This window comes from Sciurus vulgaris (genome assembly GCF_902686455.1).
Source record: "Sciurus vulgaris genome assembly, chromosome: 1".
NCBI classification, from domain to species: Eukaryota; Metazoa; Chordata; class Mammalia; order Rodentia; family Sciuridae; genus Sciurus; species Sciurus vulgaris.
Genome location: NC_136461.1, coordinates 13,760,950 through 13,782,239, shown reverse-complemented (window position 1 = coordinate 13,782,239; position 21,290 = coordinate 13,760,950). Strand labels below are relative to the sequence as shown.

General features: G+C 42.3%; 1 protein-coding gene across 1 annotated transcript in view; it reads right to left on the bottom strand.

Annotated features, from left to right (window-relative positions):
- Positions 1 to 17,429, bottom strand: part of PLA2G5 (phospholipase A2 group V) — a 35,722-nt gene extending 18,293 nt beyond the window's left edge. Inside the window, exon 1 of the mRNA XM_079150724.1 lies at positions 17,363 to 17,429. Coding sequence (XP_079006850.1) covers positions 17,363 to 17,385 — 23 coding nt within the window. The 5' untranslated portion in view covers positions 17,386 to 17,429. The remainder of the gene's footprint in view (positions 1 to 17,362) is intronic.
- Between the last annotated feature and the right edge of the window lie 3,861 nt (positions 17,430 to 21,290).

The following is a 21,290-nucleotide window of genomic DNA, read 5'->3' as shown; positions in this document are numbered from 1 at the left end:
TGTACGTGATTTTAGGGTCATTTGACGTAATTATACAAGCAAGGAATAGACTTTGCTCTGTTCAGTCCCCAGTACTTCCCCTTCCCTGAACCCCACTGTTCCCTTTCCTCTTCTCCACTGATCTTCCTTCTATTTATTTATAGTTTTTTTAAATTAGCGTCTTGTGGATTTAATTTCGTAATTCTTTAGTTTCCTTTAATGTGGAAAGTTCTTTCTTCATTTTTTTTTTTTTTTTTTTTTTTTGACAGTGACACTGGTGAATCCAGGCCATTCTCTTGCAGAATATTCTGCAACTTGAACTTGTCTGTTCTTCCTGGTGGTTATCAGGATAAGCGTTTTTAACAGGGATGCCTCCTAGGTCAGAAGGGGTGCGGACAGATTTTCAACCGTCAAGTCATTCCTGGAAGGCTCTTCTCCAAGGATGGACCCATTTCCACCCCCAGCCAGCACTGGACAGGGTCACATTTGTCCCTGTTCCCCATCTGATGAGCATGAGAGCGCATGGTGGTTTGCACTGGCTTTCCCCGGCTGTTACTGCGGCTGAGCATTTTCGCAGGTGCTGCCAAACATCGGACTTCACCCTTAATGAGCAGCCTGTTTACACCTGTGCTAATTCTGGACCCATTTGCCCTCACCTGTGTCCTGGTCCTTCCCTACTCTGTTCTATGGGAGGGGAGGTTGCAGAGGATGCTCCCAGGTTCCAGAAGGTACTGCCTCTGGGAAGCAGGAAACTGGGGGGCAAGACCACAGTCTCTCCCTCTACATATTGCACACATATTCTCTGCATGCACCAGTTGCCTTTCAACTTTGTTTATGGCATCTTTAGGAGTCTAGAAGCTTTCAACTTTGATGTCAAAGAAGTTACCAATCTACTTTCAGTGTCTTGTTTAAAAAGTTCTTCCTAACTATGACACCATGAAGATATTCTTCTGGAATTTTCTCCTATTAGCTCTAGATTTTTAGGTTCTGACATTTAAGACTTTCATCCTTGAATCCATATGGAGTTTATTTTTGTGTGTGGTGTGAGGCTGAAAGTTAATTTTGTTTCACTATAGGGAAGGTCAGTTATGCCAGTATTTATTGTTGTTGTTGAGCAGTGCAAACTTTCCTATTTTAAAAATTAATTAACTAATTAATTTTGCAGTGCTGCCTCACCCACGCTGGGCAAATGCTGTCCCGCTGAGCCATTCCCCTGCCCCTGGCCTCTCATGTTAGTACATCATCTATCACGTAAGCTCCCACCCATTGTTGATCTATTTTCTGGGCTTTCTTCACATTGCTTTATCTATTTTTCTATACCTGCCCTAATATCATTCTGTTTAATTACTATCATTTAAAAAATCTTCACATATACTAAAGAGAGTTCTTCTTTCTTCTTCTTCAGAAATATTCTGGTTATTCTTAAACCTTTACTCTTCCCTGTAGATTTTAGAATCAGGTTTTCAAGTTTCATGGAATTTTTTATGGGAATCGCAGTGAATTGTTTAGGTCACCTGATGATACATAGACCTGACAACTTGGAATGCACCTTGCTCTTCCTCCCTATTTCTTCTTAAATTTTTCTTTCAGGGAAGTTTTAAGATTTTTCTTCACAAAGATTTTCAGATTTTCTTCTAGGAATTCTACAGTTTGTGTTCTTTGTGTGAATGGCAGTTTCCCCCGTTACATTTTCTAATGAGTTATTGGTGGTACACAGGGATGCCTTTGATGTTGGCTTATTGCTCTTACGTTCATCACCCCATCAAATTCTCTTACTGGTTTATTCTGATAATTGTCCTTCAGATTTTCCACAAAGAAATAATAGCATCTGCAAATAATTATTTTGTCTTTTCCCCTCTCCTACCTATTTTTTTTTTTTTTTAATCTTATTCCAGTGGCTAAGCTGTCAGTTGGATGGCAGGTATTTGTGTCTTATTCTTGACCATAATTCGTTCATTATTTCAATAGACATTTATTAAGTGTCTGTTATACAACAGGCACTTTTATAAGCTTGTCGTAAGCAAAATACAAAGTTACTGTCATTATCAATTTTCATTTCATTCTTCAAATTCTGAAAAATTCACAAAATATAATTATTAGTTATATTTATGAGTGATTTTGGATATTTTTTAAAAGTCCATTTCCTGAAGTTATAAAAGATTATTGTCTCCCTTATTGTGTTGATTTAATTAAATTATGTGCAATTATTAATTTGGGTACAAATTGGTTTTTATTTCTCAAATAATAATTTTGATAAAATTATATCGATAATCCAAATATTGTTTAATCATTAATAGAAAAGTAATTTATGCAAATAGCACAGTAAAAAATTGAGAAATGTAACAGCAATTTGTATTATTTAGGAATTTCTACCACAATCTAAATGATAGATATCCATACCTTCTATATTAGTGGGGGAAATGTGAAAAGTTAGAACAATTAAATTAAAAGAAAAATAAAACATCAATATCTCACATATGTAAACAAAACAAAAAACTTCGGTGTCTGAAAAAGTCATAATTAGCCAAGTTCTGTGGCTCACTCCTGGAAGACTAGTGACTCAGAAGGCTGAGACAGGAGGATCCCAAGTTCAAGACCAGCCTCAGCAACTTAGTGAGACCCTGTCTCAAATTTAAAAAATAAAAATAAAAAAGGGCTGGGGATACAGCTCAGTGGTAAAGTACCCCTGGGTTCAATCCCTGGTACCAATAAATAGAGGTCATAACTAGAATTAAATCGACCAACTGGGGAGACGCAGTAGGTTAGCAGTGTGGTTGCTGACAGATGTTCACCAACCAGACCTTGTCAGGGAGGCGAAAGTCCCTGACTGACAGAGTCGATTTCCATCATGTAAACCCTCCCAATATGGCTGACGTCAAGCCACCAACCTGACACCACCGAAAAGGGCGCTGGGTCAGGATGGCTAAATGGGACTTTATTAAAATTTAAAAATTCTGTTTTGTAAAAAGACACAAGTCACAGACGAAGAGAAAATGTTTGCGAAGCCTATAGATAACAAAGGACTGTGTCTAAAACACAACGTGCTTGTAAACTCCACAAGGAAACAAACAACCCATTTAAAAATGCACCAAAGGTCTGGTAGATCATTCACCAAAGAAGACATACGGATGATGGACGCTCGATGCCTGTGTCATTAGGGAACCACAGATTCAAGAGACAGCCCGTTAGAGGAGCTCAAATCCACAAGGCTGACCTGAGTGCCCACGAGGATGTCGAGGCTCAGGGAGGAAGGCCTCGTGGTCGCTGGTGGAAACTAAACGTGGTGTAGCCACAGGGGAGACGGTCGGCAGCATTTCACAAAGGTAAACACAGTCTTACCACGTCAGCCACTGCGCTCCTGATTATTTTCCCAGTGGAGATAAAAACTTGGAGGGACACAAAAATCTCCATACGGATGCGTTCAGCATCTTTATTCATAACTGCCCCAAACTGGAAGCAACCAAGATGTTCTTCAATGAAGAAAGGGTGGTGCATCCCTCACAAGGGGATGTTTTCAGAGATTAAAATACACGAGCTGGCAGGTCTCCAAAACTGGAGGAAACTTTTGGTCTTGGAACCCAGAGGCATTTTAGCACTGAGCCACATCCCTGGCCCTTTTCATTTTTTATTTTGAGACAGGACAGGGTCTCGCTGAGTGGCTTAGGGCCTTGCTAAGTTGCAGAGGCTGGTCTTGGACTTGGGATCTTCCTCATCCTCCCAAGTTGGGGGATTACAGGTGTGCACCACTGTGTGTCTGACCATGGAGTAAGCTTAAGAGCATAAAGGAAGTCAATCTGAAAGGGTCACCTACTGTATGATTCTCAGTAGATGACATTTTGGAATAAGCAAAGCCACAGAGGCAGTGGTAAGACCAGGGGCTGTCAGGGCGTTAGGGAAACAGGACAGTGAGATGGAGCGAGGGGACTTACTGAGCAGTAAAGCCACTCCGTACTGTATGTACGCTACGTGACAGCATGCTTCTGTCGAAACCTGCAGGCCTGTACAACACAAACTGAACCTTAAAGTCAACTGGGGACTTCAGTTAATAACGAAGTATGAACATTCATTCATTAATGGTAACAAATGCACCACGCGAATGCTAGATGCTAATAGGGGAGACTGTGTATGTGTTGGGGCACGGGGATTCTGTGCCCTTCCTATGTCAATCTGAAACCATTATAAAAACCAGTGGAATGTGACAGCACTCGGTAAACTAAAATATGCAGTGAATTAGGGGAGGGAGAGAGAAGGTGCTGGGGAGTGACATCAAATTATGTGACACACGTGTGGTTAGGATGTCATGGATCCTGCTGTTACGTATAGTTAAACCATAAAAATAAACAAGATATTATTTAGTCATTTACTGATCACTTCAGTCTGTCCATTAAAAAGATTCATTGCAATTAATGCCTTTAAATGAATGCCTACTTTTTTGTTTTTTATTTCTACGGTGCTGTGGATCAAACCCAGAGCCCAAGCATGCTAGGCAAAGGCTCTGCCACTGACCAGGCTGCCCACATCCTTGATCACAACACAGGCATGTCGAGCCTTTATTTTCATCCTTTGTTCAGGGCCTATGTTGAGTCTGACGTGCCTCGGTGTTCCTGGGCAGTGCCTCCCAAATTTTACGGTGCCTAATAATCACGTGGGGATCTTGCTAAGACACAGAGTTGATCTACTAGGGCTGGTAAAAACCAAGACTCTCCCTTCCTAACCGGCCCCCTGGTCATCCCAACACTGCTGGACTACAGGCCACACTTAGAGCAGGAGGTCAGGCGAGCACACGGTCAAACACGAACAGAGAATCAGTCTCCACCCTCCAATATGCTCAATAAATAAGGAAGAGAGAAACATCCAATTTCACGACAATACTGAAATCCACCTAGGACAGCTGCTTTCACTGATTTTCTTCCTGAATCACGTTCACTCTCGGCTTCCAAAGGCGTAAAAACTTATTGTTCAATTAAACAAGTCAGCTGAGACTGGAAGTTCGTGTGTCTGACTGCAGCTTGTCAACAGGGTCCCTGTACTCCAGGGCAGACAATAGGCCACTACAGAATTGTGTTTGTACAGATTGAGTGCCCATCTCATTCCAGAGGCCGTGAAGGTCACTTCTGGGGTTGCCCAGACAAGGGCTACTCTGGGGTTAGTAAGGACACTTTGTTTACTTGAAAGAGTGTCACAAGCAGGTGGCAGACATGGGGAGAGGAGAGGGAGGTGTTTTACAAAGGTCATACTCCCATCTAGCTATGGCATAGTGGAAAGGCTTAGAGAGGACTGGAGGCTCAGTTCTGCCGTGAGCTCTCTGAGACTCGGTTTCTTCATCTGTAAAATAAGATGACTGAGCTTCACCCTCAGTAAGGGCTTTGGTCTGTTTTCCACCGAAAACAAAATACCTGAGGTTGGGTACTTTATAAAGAAAAGAGGTTTATTTAGCTCAGAGCTTTGGAAGCTGGAAATCAAACAACATTGTCCTGACGCTGGCGATGGCCTTCCTGTCTGCACCCCATCACTGTAGGCAGTGCCACAGTGGGAGCCTGTGTAAGAGAGAGATCACGTGACAACAATGGAAGCAAGAACTACTGAAATCCCTTCTGAAGGCAGCACCCTCAGTGCCCCAACTCCCAGTAGGGCCCTCCTCTTAAAGCTCCTGCCACCTCCTGATATTGCCACCCTGGGGACCCAGCTTCCAACACAGGAAGCCTTAGGGGACAAACCAGATCCAAATCAGAGCAAGGACCCTTCCAGTGGTGGGCTCTGCGCTGTCTGCCTGGGCACGTTCCTTCCCAGCAGGGTCTGGCTCTTGCTGTTCCAGGAAGAGGGTTTCCAGTTTCCAGCTGCTTCTCCTCCCAGCCCCGTGTTCATCTTCGGACGGGAGAGCAGAGGCCACACAAGGCCCCAGCCTTCCAAATGCCTGCTTCAGCCTCAAAGCCAGGGAAGGCTTGCATTCCAGGGTGGGCAGACCGAGTGCTCAGCAAAGACAGAACCCACCTCTCCCCACACCTCTAAGCCCGATGCCTTGACCTCAGGGTGCCTGGGCACGTCTGGCTGGAGAGGTTTCTAGCTGCCCCCTGGGACCAAAGGATTCAGACTCAGAAAGTCAAAGAAATGCCTGAATGGACAGCCGGCCCTGACCACAGCGCCTCTGTGCTATGAGGAAACGGAACTGGTGCGATGTAATAAGTCCACGTCCTGCAGAAGCCAAGAGTGAGGGCATCTCAGAACTGTCCCTGGCCCTTCTCAGCGGCAGGCCTGGGCTCTAGAAGCTTTGGACTGCAGTTCAGTCTGGTGGTGTGCTAGTTGTGACGCTGACCAGCAGCTCAGTACCGCTCCCGGGTGGGCCTAGGCCTCAGCGAGCCCCCGTCTGCCTGGAGTCTGGAATGGGGCCTGTCCTCAGGCTTGCCGTTCCTTCAGTCACTCCACGCGCACCGAGGGCAGCCTTCCACTCAACAGGCCTGTGCTGTGTGCCAGGGACCGAGAAAGACAGAGGCTGACCATCTCACCTTGTGCCAGGGCCTGTCTGGGATTTCATCTCAGAAGAGAAGGAGGACTCTCCTTGACCCTCTAAGGCCACCAGAGATTTTCACCTCAGAGGATCTCCCTGTTTACCTTCAGTGCACTGAAACGCTGCTCCATCCGGTTTGACTTGAAGGACGAATTTCTGACGCCTTCTTAGAACGTTAGCTGGGGAGATAGAGGACAGTGAGAGGCAGGGAATCCGCCGTCTGCTGGGAAAGACCAGGGCCTGTTCATGCTTCAGTCTGAAGGGGCATACGCAGCCTCTGTGCTTGGAGAGTCCCCAGGCTTTGCAGAGCTCCTTGCCTGAGGCTCAGATTGGACACTCACATCTGCAGAGCCCAGCAAAGAAGCAGGGGACTGACGTGCTGAAGGAAGGGCTGGAGGTGGCTTATCCCTGGGGCTGGTCTTGGAGTAAGACATGTGGAGAGAAGGATTCTCCTGGGCCCTGTTCATTTCGAGCACAAAGGAGAAGCTCACATTCAGAATCGTGCTGAGTGGGGCAGCCAGGCCAGGGTGAGTGGCAAGAGATGGCCATCCTGAGTCACTTGTTTTGAATGGAGTGGGGTGAGAATGGACTTTGCTCTCTGGAAATGAAGAAGAGGTGAATTTATGGTGCTCCTGTGTCAAATCCCAGAGAGAGGCCAGAGTGGTGGAGAGAGGCAGTCAGCCTGGCACGGAGGCCTGGATCGCCAGGCTGGGATCCACAGCGGGCCGCCCAGCCCAGCCGTCCGCTGTGCTGAGATTGCTCCACTGAGCCCCACATGCGCTGTGGGCGGCTTCCTAGAGGTCATACCAACACTGGCCTCTGGGGCTTGAAATCATTCCCCAGAAGCAGGCTGTCCTCACATCCAGCTTAAACCTGAGGATAGAGGCTGACCCCTGACACTCCAGCTTTTAAAGCAAGGAGTCACAGTGTCATTGGTTGAGCCAAGAAGACCAGAGGCCTGTGGCAATTCGACCCCAGCACGCCCTCCCTCCACGCTTCCCTTCTGGACTCCCACCAGCTGGCCTTCTCCCACTTCCTCCAGCAACAGCCTGCTGCTCCTTGTGTGTCCTATAATACTGTCAGCTGCCCCTGCCTAGGACGCCCCCAAAACGTCCCCTAGGGCGTCAGCCAGGGTTCCATGTAAGAAGACGAACATCTATGGAAGGTACGCACCTCCTACGGAATCCTCGTGGGAATCCAGGCCTGTTTCGGTCAGCTATTTCACTGCTCTGGCAAGAATAATTTTAGAGGAGGAACAGTTTATTTGGGGGCTCATGGTTTCAGAGGTCTCAGGTCACAGAAGGCCAGTTCCACTCCCTGGGGCTTCAGGTGAGGCAGAATATCATGGCAGAAGAAAGTGGCTCAGGACATCACATCAAGAAGTAGAGAGAGAGAGAGAGAGAGCGCGCGCAGGCTCCTCAACAGGACAAAATATATACCCCAGAGGCGCCCCTCCAGGGACCCACCTCCTCCAGCCAAAGGCTCCCTGCCCAGTTAATCCCTATCAGAAGTTTAATGCGCTTGTCAACCAAAAAGTTGCTATGGCTCCAAAATTCAGCACCTCTGACATGCAGTGCCCCCTCAAAACAGATTCAGGCAATCCTGATTTTCTCTGCCACTAAATTCAGTTCCAAATTCAAGCCTCATATAATGGTGTCTTATTTACGGAACCTGAATCTCATTCATCAACTTAGCTCCAAAAATGATCAGGCATACTGTCTGCAGGAACCCCACTTTATTAGACATATGAATTCAAAGCAAAGGAATGGAGAAAGATATATCATTCTGACACTAATTGAAAGAAAGAGGCGTGGTTACAGTAATTTCAGATAAAATAGACTTCAGAGCAAGGAAAGTTATCAGGGACAAAGAAGGGCATTTACATAACAACAAAGGGTCGGTTCCTTAATAACCCTTGACAATCCTTAATGTGTATGCACTAACAGTAACATCAAAATGTGCAAGGCACAAACTGATAGAATTGTTGGGAGAAATGGATGAATATATTATTGTAGTTGAAGACTTACTCTTCTCTCAGTAATGGACAGAATCAGCAGAAAATGTACAGAAAATTGATATAGCTGTGGTTGAACTAGATGACACCACATAAATCAACAGGATCTAAATGACATGTATAGACTACTTCACCCCAAAACAGCAGACGGCACATTCTTCTCAAACTCACAAGGAGTGCTCCTCAAGATAGATCACATCCTGGGACATAAAACACACCTAAACAAATTGAAAAGAACACAGACCACACACAGCCTGCCCTCAGACCACAATGGGATAAACTAGAAGTCAGTAACACGAAGCTCGTTGGCTAGAAAAATCTCGAAATAATTGGAGGACTACCAGCACACTTCTAAATAACATGTCTCAAGAGAAATTTTAAAGTATCTTAAACTAAGTGAAAATAAAACTTATCAAAATTTATGAGATGCTATGAAAACAGTGCTTAAAGGGAAATTTATAACATTGAAAGCATTCATCAGAAAAGAAGAAAACTCTAAAATCAATAAGCTAGGCTTTGCCTTAGGAAACAAGACAAAGAAGGTAAAGTTAAATCCAAAGTAAGGGACAGGAATAGAAAAAATTAAGGAAAAAAAAATCAATGAAGTGGAAAAGAAGACATCAACAGAGAAAAGCAATGATCCCCGAAGCTAGTTCTTTGAAAAGATAAACAAAATCAATAATTCACTAGCCAGACAGCTAAGACAGAAAGATAGAATACACGTGTCACTGATATCATATAGGGGCCATCACTACAGATCTGGACATTAAAGGGATCTAAAGGAATAGTACGAGTAAATCCATACCCCCAAATTTGAGAGTCTAGATGAAATGAAACAATTCCTTAAAAGACACAATCTGCAAAAACTCACACAAAGCATATAATTTTAATAGGTCAATATCTACTGAATTAATAGCAAATAATCTTCCAACAGAAGCCATCAGACCTAGATGGTTTTACTGGTAAATTCAATCAAATGTTTCAAAAAAGAAATTATACCCATCTCTACAATGTCTTTCAGAAGGCAGAAGCAGAGGGAATACTCCCAACCTCATTCTGAGACCAGAATTACCCTAATACAAAGACATTGCAAAAATGAACATTATAAGCCAACATCACTTGTGAACATAGTGGAAAAAATACCTAACAAAATATTAGCAAATCAAATACAGTAATACCTAAAAAGAATTACACCTCACAATCAAGTGGGTATATGCCAGATATAAAAAGCTGAGTCAATATTTTAAAATAAATTAGTGTATTTGTAATATTATATATATGTATATACACATAATGTCGTTTTTATACATAGTTCTCGGCTCATAACTTGCTCCCCAGAGCAGGCCACAGAAACTAGAATTCCTCTTGCCCAGGATAGGTTGTAGAAGCTCTCGTGTTCCCTTGCCTTTCTATCTTGGAGCTGGCCATAAGGAAATTCTTGGACCTACCCTTATCAGATAGGAGGTCAAAAGTTCCTCCTCATTCCAGAGGGGTCCGGCCCCATGCCATGGAGGAAGGAGTAGTGCACAGAGAGGTTGAGAAAGACAGTGAAGCAGACAGGCCTTGACCTGGGTCCAATCACACATGAACACAGTTGTCCGTCATGCCTATGTGTGACCTCTGGATAGCGGAACACACTGAGGTTCCCAGAGGATGGCACTCCCAAAAGGGTATGGAAGCCCCACGCTGTTCCCCAATGCCTTGACCTAGGCATCTCTTTACCTGTAGTTTTTGTATATTCTATGTATAAACATTTCCCTGGAGGTTTCAAGATGGCGGCCTAGAGGGTGGCTGCATTTCATGTTGCTCCAGGACTCAGGATTCAAAAGAGGAGATATTGAGAGACTTGGGACCAACTCAAAGCAGCCGGGTGGGTCTTTCCCGTTGGGGAGGCGTCCCGGATGGGACAGTGGTCCCGGAACGCAGGGAACTTTGTGAAGTAGAGCTGCCGGCGAGACGCCCCTCCCCCCGCTGAAGCAGTGAACTCGGACAACTGGGAGCGTCGGAGAGGAGGCCGCTCAGCACAGCGCTGGGACTCGGAGCAACCACTGGGGCTCCGGCGGCTGCCCAGGGGAGGAGCGGCGAGGAGAGCTGTGTGGACTCAGAACACTGGGGCCTGCCCTGAGGAGGAGGAGGAGGAGCATGGCCCTTGGATTCGAAGTGACTGCACCAGAGCTACAGGCGGTTGCCAGAGGAGGGGCTGCGTGGCGAGCTGTTTGGACTCAGACCACTTCTGAACACCGGGGCCTGCCCGGAGGAGTAGGAGGAGGAGGAGGAGGAGCGCAGCAGGGCGTTTGGACTCGCAGTGACTGCATTAGAGCTCCAGGCGTCTGCTCAGAGGAGGAGGCGATTGGTGAGTTGTTTGGACTTAAAGTGACAGCTCCTGAACACAGGGGGGCTGCCTGGAGGAGGAGCGCGGTGGGTTGCTTGGTCTCGAGTGACCGCACCAGAGCTCCAGGCAGTTGCCCAGAGGACGCGTGCAGCGGGTCACGTGGATTCAGAGCCACTCAGAGCGACTGCTCCTGAACACCCGGGGGGTTACCTGGAGGTGGAGGAGGAACGGGGAGGGTCATTTCATTTCGACTCGGAGTGATAGATTGCCCAGGGCTACGGGCGGTTGGTGGGAGGAGGAGGCACACAGTGAGTTGCTTGGACTCCTAGTGACTGCACCGGAATACTGGGTGGCTGTCTGGAGGAAGAGGCATGTGGCCGGTCTCTGGAACTCAGAGCAATTGTACGGGGCCCCAGGTGGCTGCTCAGAGGAGGGGCCGCATAGCCAGGCGATTAGGTGCAGAGCAGGGTCCCAGGATCTAGGAGGCTTTTTGGTGGAAGAGCCGCACAGAGACACGCTTAGGGGCAGAGTGAAGGTTCCAGGACTGCGGGCTGATTCTCTGAGGAGGGGCAGCCTAAGGAGATTCTTCTGTGAAGGGTGAGGCTCCCAGACCCAGGAGGTGGGGCCGGGCCCCTGGGAACTTTGCAGAGGAAGGCAGCCCAGCCCAGGCGGTAGCTGTAAATTGAGGGGAACCTCTAGGAGGGAACTGACCAGCGAGACCTCTCCACCGGGTGAGTCTTCCCTGCCGGGTGAGGTTTTCGCACAAGGACGGTAAAACCAGAGACTCAGGCCCAAACAGGCCTTGCCTCAGCCTGCAGCCTAGTTCCCCTTTGGATGACCATTGGTCAACAAGTGGAGGCACCTCTGCCCACTAGCAGGAAATATACCCCACCTGAAGGCCACCACTCCTAGAGAGGCAGCTTCCTTGTGGAGCACTGCATTATCAACTTCCTCCAAGACTTCAGCCTACTGAAGGCTAAGAGGGGATATATATAGAAATCTTCAGGGACATTGTAAGTCAATAGAGGAAATCTGCAATATCTCAGCGGTCCACTGATACCTGAACAACATGAGAAAACAAGGAAAGAAAATGCTGCAAACAAATCTAAATGTTACATCAATAAAACCCAATGACAGCATGGCAGAAGAAATGACAGAAAAGGAGTTCAGAATGTACATAATTAAAATGATCAGGGAAGTAAATGATGAGATGAAAGAGCAAATGCAGGCATTAAATGATCGCACTAATCGACAGTTAAAAGAGCAAATACAGGAAGCAAAAGATCATTTCAATAAAGAGTTAGAGATATTGAAAAAAAACCAAACACAAATCCTTGACATGAAGGAAACAATAAACCAAATTAAGAACTCCATAGAAAGCATATCCAGTAGGATAGAACACCTGGAAGACAGAACCTCAGACATTGAAGACAAAACATTTAACCTTGAAAACAAAGTTGAACAAACAGAGAAGATGGTAAGAAATCATGAACAGAATCTACAAGAACTATGGGATATCATGAAAAGGCCAAATTTAAGAATTATTGGGATTGAGGAAGGCTTAGAGAAACAAACCAAAGGAATGAACAATCTATTGATGAAATAATATAATACATAATAATTATAATGAAATAATATCAGAAAATTTCCCAAATCTGAAGAATGAAATGGAAAATCAAGTTCAAGAGGCTTATAGGACTCCAAATACACAAAATTACAACAGACCCACACCAAGGCACATTATTATGGAAATACCTAACATACAAAATAAAGACAGAATTTTAAAGGCTGTGAGAGAAAAGAACCAAATTACATTCAGGGGGAAACCAATACGGATATCAGCAGATTTTTCAATCCAGACCCTAAAAGCTAGAAGGGCCTGGAACAACATTTTTCAAGCCCTGAAAGAAAATGGATGCCAAAAGAATCTTATACCCAGCAAAACTTACCTTCAAATTTGACGATGAAATAAAATCCTTCCATGATAAACAAAAGCTAAAAGAATTTACAAAAAGAAAGCCAGCATTACAGAACATTCTCAGCAAAATATTCCATGAGGAAGAGATGAAAAACAAAGAAGCAAATCAGCAAACGGAGGAATTATCCTAAAGGAATTGTCAAATAAAGGAGGAACCAAGTTGTGTCAAATAAATAAATAAATAAAATTTAAAAAATGAACCAAATGACCGAGAAACCAAATCATATCTCAATAATAACCCTGAATGTTAATGGCCTGAATTCATCAATCAAAAGACATAGACTGGCAGATTGGATTAAAAAGAAAGATCCAACAATATGTTGCCTGCAAGAGACTCACCTCATAGAAAAAGATACCCATAGACTAAAGGTGAAAGGATGGGGAAAAACATACCATGCACATGGACTCAGCAAAAAAGCTGGAATATCCATCCTCATTTCCGATAATGTGGACTTCAAGCCAAAGTTAGTCAGAAGGGATAAAGAAGGTCATTTCATACTGCTTAAGGGAAGCATAAATCAGCAAGACATAACAATCATAAGTGTCTATGCCCCAAATAGTGGCTCATCTATGTATGTCAAACAAATCCTTCTCAATTTCAGAAACCAAATAGACCATAACACAATAATACTAGGTGATTTTAACACGCCTCTCTCACCACTGGACAGATCTTCCAGACAAAAGTTGAACAAAGAAACCATAGATCTCAATAACACAATCAATAATTTAGACTTAACGGACATTTATAGAATATACCATCCAACCAAGAGCGAACACACTTTCTTCTCAGCAGCACATGGATCCTTCTCTAAAATAGACCATATATTATGCCACAAAGCTAATGTTAGCAAATACAAGAAGATAGAGACACTACCATGTATTCTATCAGATCATAACGGATTGAAATTAGAAATAAATGAAAGAATAAAACACAGAAACTATTCCAACATCTGGAGATTAAACAATATGCTATTATATGATGAATGGATAACAGAAGATATTAGGAAGGAAATTAAAAAATTCTTAGAGGTAAATGAGAACAAAGACACATCATATCAAAATCTCTGGGACACTATGAAAGCAGTACTTAGAGGGAAATTATTTCATGGAGCACATTTAATAAAAGAAGTAAAACTCAACAAATAAACGACCTAACACTACAGCTCAAAGCCATAGAAAAAGAAGAACAGACCAGCACCAAATGTAGTAGAAGACAGGAAATAGTTAAACTCAGAGCTGAAATCAATGAAATTGAAACAAAAGAAACAATACAAAAAATTGACAAAATAAATAGTTGGTTCTTCGAAAAAATAAACAAAATTGATAAACCTTTAGCCACACTAACAAAGAGAAGACGAGAGAAAACCCAAATCACTAAAATTCAGAATGAACAAGGAAATATCACAACAGACAGGATTGAAATACAAAACATAATCAGAAGCTATTTTGAAAATCTATACTCCAACAAAATAGAAAATTTCAAAGACATCAACAGGTTTCTAGAGACATATGAATTGCCTAAACTGAACGAGGAGGACATACACAATTTAAATAGACCAATTTCAAGTACTGAAATAGAAGAAGTCATCAAAAGCTTACCAACAAAGAAAAGTCCGGGACCAGATGGGTTCTCAGCCGAGTTCTACAAAACCTTTAAAGAAGAGCTCATTCCAATACTTCTCAAAGTATTCCATAAAATAGAAGAGGAGGGAACCCTCCCAAACTCATTCTATGAAGCCAATATCACACTGATACCTAAACCAGACAGAGACTCATCAAGGAAAGAAAATTTCAGACCAATATCCTTAATGAACATTGATGCAAAAATTCTCAACAAAATTTTAGCAAATCGCAAAAAAGATAGTGCACCATGATCAAGTGGGTTTCATCCCAGGGATGCAAGGTTGGTTCAACATCAGGAAATCAATAAACGTAATTCACCGTATCAACAGACTTAAAGTCAAGAATCACATGATTATTTCAATAGATGCAGAAAAAGCATTTGATAAAATACAGCACCCCTTCATGCTCAAAACACTAGAAAAAATAGGGATAGTGGGAACATTCCTTAACATTGTAAAGGCCATTTATGCTAAGCCCATGGCTAATATCATTCTAAATGTTGAAAAACTGAAAGCATTCCCCCTAAAAACTGGAACAAGGCAGGGATGCCCTCTTTCACCACTTCTATTCAACATCGCTCTTGAGACTCTGGCCAGAGCAATTAGACAAACCAAAGAAATTAAAGGGATACGAATTGGAAAAGAAGAACTCAAACGATCCCTGTTCGCTGATGACATGATTATATATTTAGAGGAACCTGGAAATTCCACCAGAAAACTTTTAGAACTCATGTAAGTGAATTCAGTAAAGTAGCAGGTTACAAGATCAAGGCCATAAATCCAATGCATTTTTATACATAAGTGATGAATCTTCAGAAAGAAAAATTAGGAAAACTACCCCATTCACAATAACCTCGAAAAAGATAAAATACTTGGGAATCAATCTCACAAGAGAGGTGAAAGACCTCTACAATGAGAACTATACAACACTAAAGAAAGAAATTAAAGAACACCTTAGAAGATGGAAAGATCTTCCATGTTCTTGGATAGGAAGAATTAATATTGTCAAAATGGCCATACTACCTAAAGTGCTATACAAATTCAATGCAATTCCAATTAAAATCCCAATGACATACTTTACAGAAATAGAGCAAGCAATTATGAAATTCATCTGGAAGAATAAGAAACCCAGAATAGCTAAAGCAATCCTTAGGAGGAAGAGTGAAACAGGGGGTATCGCAATACCAGATCTTCAACTCTACTACAAAGCAATAGTAACAAAAACAGCATGGTATTGGTACCAAAATAGAAAGGTAGATCAATGGTACAGAATAGAGGACACGGACACAAACCCAAATAAATACAATTTTCTCATACTAGACAAAGGGGCCAAAAATATGCAATGGAGAAAAGATAGCCTCTTCAACAAATGGTGCTGGGAGAATTGGAAATCCATATGCAACAGAATGAAACTAAACCCATATCTCTCACCATGCACGAAACTAAACTCAAAATGGATTAAGGACCTCGAAATCAGACCAGAGACCCTGCAGATTATAGAAGAAAAAGTAGGTCCAGATCTTCAACATGTCGGCTTAAGACCAGACTTCCTCAACAGGACTCCCATAGCACAAGAAATAAAAGCAAGAATCAATAACTGGGATAGATTCAAACTAAAAAGCTTTCTCTCAGCAAAGGAAACTATCAGCAATGTGAAGAAAGAGCCTACAGAGTGGAAGAATATCTTTGCCAATCATACTTCAGATAGAGCACTAATCTCCAGAATCTATAAAGAACTCAAAAAACTCTACTCCAAGAATTCAAATAATCCAGTGGACAAATGGACTAAGGAAATGAATAGACACTTCACAGAAGAAGATCTACAAGCAATCAACAAACATATGGAAAAATGTTCAACATCTCTAGTAATAAGAGAAATGCAAATCAAAACCACCCTAAGATTCCATCTCACCCCAATTAGAATGGTGATTATCAAGAATACAAGCAACAACAGGTGTTGGCGAGGATGTGGGGAGAAAGGTACACTCATACATTGCTGGTGGGGCTGCAAATTAGTGCAGCCACTCTGGAAAGCAGTGTGGAGATTCCTTAGAAAACTTGGAATAGACCCTCCATTTGATCCAGCTATCCCACTCCTTGGCCTATACCCAAAGGACTTAAAATCAGCATACTACAGAGATACAGCCACATCAATGTTCATAGCTGCTCAATTCACAATAGCCAGACTGTGGAACCAACCTAGATGCCCTTCAATTGATGAGTGGATAAAGAAACTGTGGTATATATATACAACGGAATATTACTCAGCCATAAAGAATGATAAAATTATGACATTTGCAGGCAAATGGATACAATTGGAGAATATCATGCTAAGTGAGATAAGCCAATCTCAAAAAGCCAAAGGACGAATGATATCGCTAATAAGTGGATGATGACACATAATGGGGGGGAGGGAAGGGTTAGTGTTAGGGTTAGAGTTAGGGTTAGGGAGGGTGGCAAGTATGTAGGAAGGAAGCACTGTATAGAGGGAAAAGAGGGGTGGGGGGAAGGGAAAAATAACAGAATGAATGAAACAACATTGCTCTATGTAAATTTATGATTACACAAATGGTATGCCTTTATGACATGTACAAACAGAGAAACAACATGTATCCCATTTGTTTACAATAAAAAAAATTAAAAAAAAAAAAAACAAACATTTCCCTGAGTTATGTGAGCTGCTCAAGCAAATTAGTTGAACCCAAGGAGGGGGTGGTGGGAATCCTGGTTTGTACTCAGTCAGACATACAGTTAATACAACCTGGGATTTAAGACTGGCACCTAAAAAGTGTGCAGTACGAGAGACATGAGAATAGTCTTGGGACTCAGCCTTCAACCTGTTGGACCTAAGGCTGTCTTCAGGTAGATGGTCTCAGGACTGAGTTGACTTGGAGGACATCCAGCTGGTGTCTGCTGCAAAATGGTTACTTACTCCCAAGTGGGGAGAAATCTCATGCCTTCTGTTTCAGTCGGACTTTTCTCCTCTATGACCCAAAGACCTGAAAAGAAGAACATAACTCACGGTTTCAGAGGTCTCAGTCTATGGACGGTCAGCTCCGTTGCTCTGGGCCTGAGGTGAGGCTGAACATCAAGGTAGAAAGATGCGGAGGAGGAAAGTGGCTCAGGACCCAGCACACAGGGAGCAGAGGGAGAGCTCCACTCACCAGCAACAAATAGGTACCCCAAAGGCACATCCCCTCCGGAGCCGGCAGGCCACGCCCCACCTCGGCACATATTGAGCTAAGAGGGCGCCTGCCAGATGCTGGCGGGCATGCCTCTCCTGCACACGTAACTGTCAGACAATACCAGGTGCATCAGACTAGATTGCGTGGTGCTTCATGACTGGCCAAGTACACTTCTTTATTGGAGTTCTGGCGCAGGGACTAATCTTGCCTTCGCGCACTTTCCCCTGATTGGCTTTTGTACTTTATATTAACTGGGTTTATTCCCCTAATAAACGGAGACTTGATCAGGCTTTTGTCTTGTCTCCATTTCTCGTGTCTCTTGTCTCTCCCAATCCCTGCTCCCCCCTCCAGGTTCCCGTTGCAGTCCTGCGGGTCGGGACACACCCCAGTGACCTACCTTCTCCAGTTACACCCTACTGCCTACCATTACCACCTGGTTAATCCCTATCAGGTTAGGTTAAGGCTTCAAAACCCAATCATTTCACCTCTAAACTTTCTTACATTGTTTCACACATGAGCTTTGGGGTGGAGGGGACACCTCACATCTAAACAATACACACCTTCTGAGGTCACAGAAATCTTCTGTGTTTATTGTGGGATGGCAGCAGAGGACAACAGGCAGTTTGTTTCCTGGACAGAGCATCCCATGGGATCCACAGGCTAAAGAAGAAAAATCTGCACAGTAGCTGCAGAAAAACACTTGACAAAATTCAGCATCCTTTGTGATAAAAACTCTCCTCAAACTAGGATTAAAAGGGACTTTCTCAACTTGATAAAGACTATCCACCAAAAAAATCTAACATTGTACTTAATGGTGAGAAATTAGATGTTATCCTGTTAAGATTGAAACAAGACAAGAATGTCTCTTCTCACATTCTTATTCAAGGTCGTACCAAGAGTTCTAATACATGCAATAAGGCAAGAAGATGAAATAAAAGATATATTGGTTGGGAAGAAAAAAACTAGTCTTTTTCTGAAGATGGCATTATTCTGTATGTAGAAAATCCCAAAGAATCAGCAACAACAACAACAACAAAAACTCTTGACCCAATTAATCAAGATTGAAAGATATAAGACTAATTTACAAAAGTCAATTGCTTTCCCATATATCAGTAATGAACAACTGGAATTTGAAATTAAAAATCATATAATTTGCAGCCCTGGAAAGCAGTGTGGAGATTCCTTAGAAAACTCGGAATGGACCCTCCATTTGACCCAGCTATCCCACTCCTTGGCCTATACCCAAAGGACTTAAAATCAGCATACTACAGAGATACAGCCACATCAATGTTCATAGCTGCTCAATTCACAATAGCCAGACTGTGGAACCAACCTAGATGCCCTTCAATTGATGAGTGGATAAAGAAACTGTGGTATATATACACAATGGAATATTACTCAGCCATAAAGAATGATAAAATTATGGCATTTGCAGGCAAATGAATGAAATTGGAGAATATCATGCTAAGTGAGATAAGCCAATCTCAAAAAGCCAAAGGAAGAATGATATCGCTAATAAGTGGAGGATGACACATAATGGGGGGGAGGGAAGGGTTAGTGTTAGGGTTAGAGTTAGGGTTAGGGAGGGGGGCAAGTATGGAGGAAGGAAGTACTGTATAGAGGGTAAAGAGGGGTGGGAGGGGTGGGGGGAAGGGAAAAAATAACAGAATGAATCAAACAACATTACTCTATGTAAATTTATGATTACACAAATGGTATGCCTTTGCGCCATGTACAAACAGAGAAACAACATGTATCCCATTTGTTTACAATAAAAAAAATCATATAATTTATATTCACAGCCCCCAAAATCAAACATAGACATATGTCTTACAAAATATTTATGAGTTACTATTGAGTAGTAAAGTATCTTCTTTCATAGTGGGGTTTATAAATTCATATGCTATTATAATGGTAATTATCTTACTTTCACTTCAAAATGCAGGACTCTCTTAAGTACCTCTCATAAGGCTAATGTGGTAATCATGAATTCCCTCTATTTTTGCTTATCTATCTTTGGATATCTTTATTTCTTTGTCATTTCTGAAGGATGTCTTTGCTGGATATAGTAATCTTGGTCAGAATTATTTTCCTTTCAGGATTTGAAATACATCATTCTATTGCTTCTTGGCCTGTAGTGTTTCTGCTGAGAAATCTGCTGTCATCTGATGGGGTTGCCCTTAAATATGATTTGGCACTTTTCTCTTGCAGATTTTAAAATTATTTCTTTATCCATTTCTTTCCCAAGACTAAGGAAGTTTTTTAAATTATTATTTTATTGAATAGATTTTCTATGTCCTTAACCATCACTTCTCCTTTAGATAAACCAATGATGTAGATATTTAATAATTTAATGGTACCCTAAGGTCTTGAATGCTGTCTTCATTCTTTCTTATTTTCTTTTTTTTTTTTTTTCATCAATATGACACTTTTAAAGACCTGTCTTCAAACTCTGATGTTGCTTCTTCTGCTTGATCTCATCTTCTGTTGAGGCTTTCAAGTAAATTTTGTTTTTGACTTATTGAGCTCTTTGTTTCCAAGATTTCTATTAGGGTCTTTCTCCAAACATCTATTTCTTTAATAGGTTTCTCATTCATATCCTGCATTATCTCCCTAACTTCTTACCTCAACATAATAAAGGTCACATTGAGAAAGTCACAGTCAATGTCATACTGAGTGGAGAAAAACTGAAAGGATTTCCCCTAAGGTTAGGAAGGTAACAAGGATGTCCCTTCTTACCATTCTTTTTCAATGTAGTACAGAAACTTTAGCCAGAGCAATTAAGGAAGAAATATAAGTAGGAAAGAAGGAAGTTAAAGTTTCCTGTTTGCAGACCCTATGATTCTACATATAGAAAAAGATGAAGATTCCACCAAAAGACTATTAGAACTGATAAATTCATATAGCACAGTAACATGACACAAAATGAACTTTAAATAGTAGCTTTTCTATGTACCAAAAACAAATTTGCTGAGAAAAAAAATCATGAAAGCAATTTGAATTCACGATAACCACCAAAAAAGATAAAATACCTAGGAATAAATCTAATGAAGTGAACAACCTCTACAGTGAAAATTACCAAGCACTCATGGAAGAAAGTGAAGAAGACAATGAAAAGTAGAAAGACTTCCTATGTTTTATACACTGGAGGAATTAATATTGTTAAAATGTCCATGCTACCCAAAGCAATCTACAGATTCAATACAATTTCCATCAAAATATCAAAGACATTCTTCATAGAACTGGGGGGAAAAAATCCTGATATCGGAATGGAAGCAACAAAAGATTTTGTATATCCAAAGAATACTTGAGCAAAAAGAAGAAAGTGGGAGGTACTACAATACTTGATTTTAAGACATACTGCAGAGCTATAGGAAAGAAAACAGCATGGCACTGGCATAAAAACAGACACATAGACCAATGGAACAGAATAGAAAACCCATAAATAAACCCATGCCTCTGCAGCCAACTGATTCTTAACAAAGGTGCCAAAAACATACATTGGGAAAATGAGAACCTCTTCAAAATATAATGATGGGAAAACCTGAATACCCACTTGCAGAAGACTGAAACTAGATCCCTTCCCCCCACCCCCCCATACAAAAAACAACTCAAAATGTTTCAAAGAGTTTAATGTGAGACCTGAAAGTACTAGTGGAAAGCACAGAGGGAAAC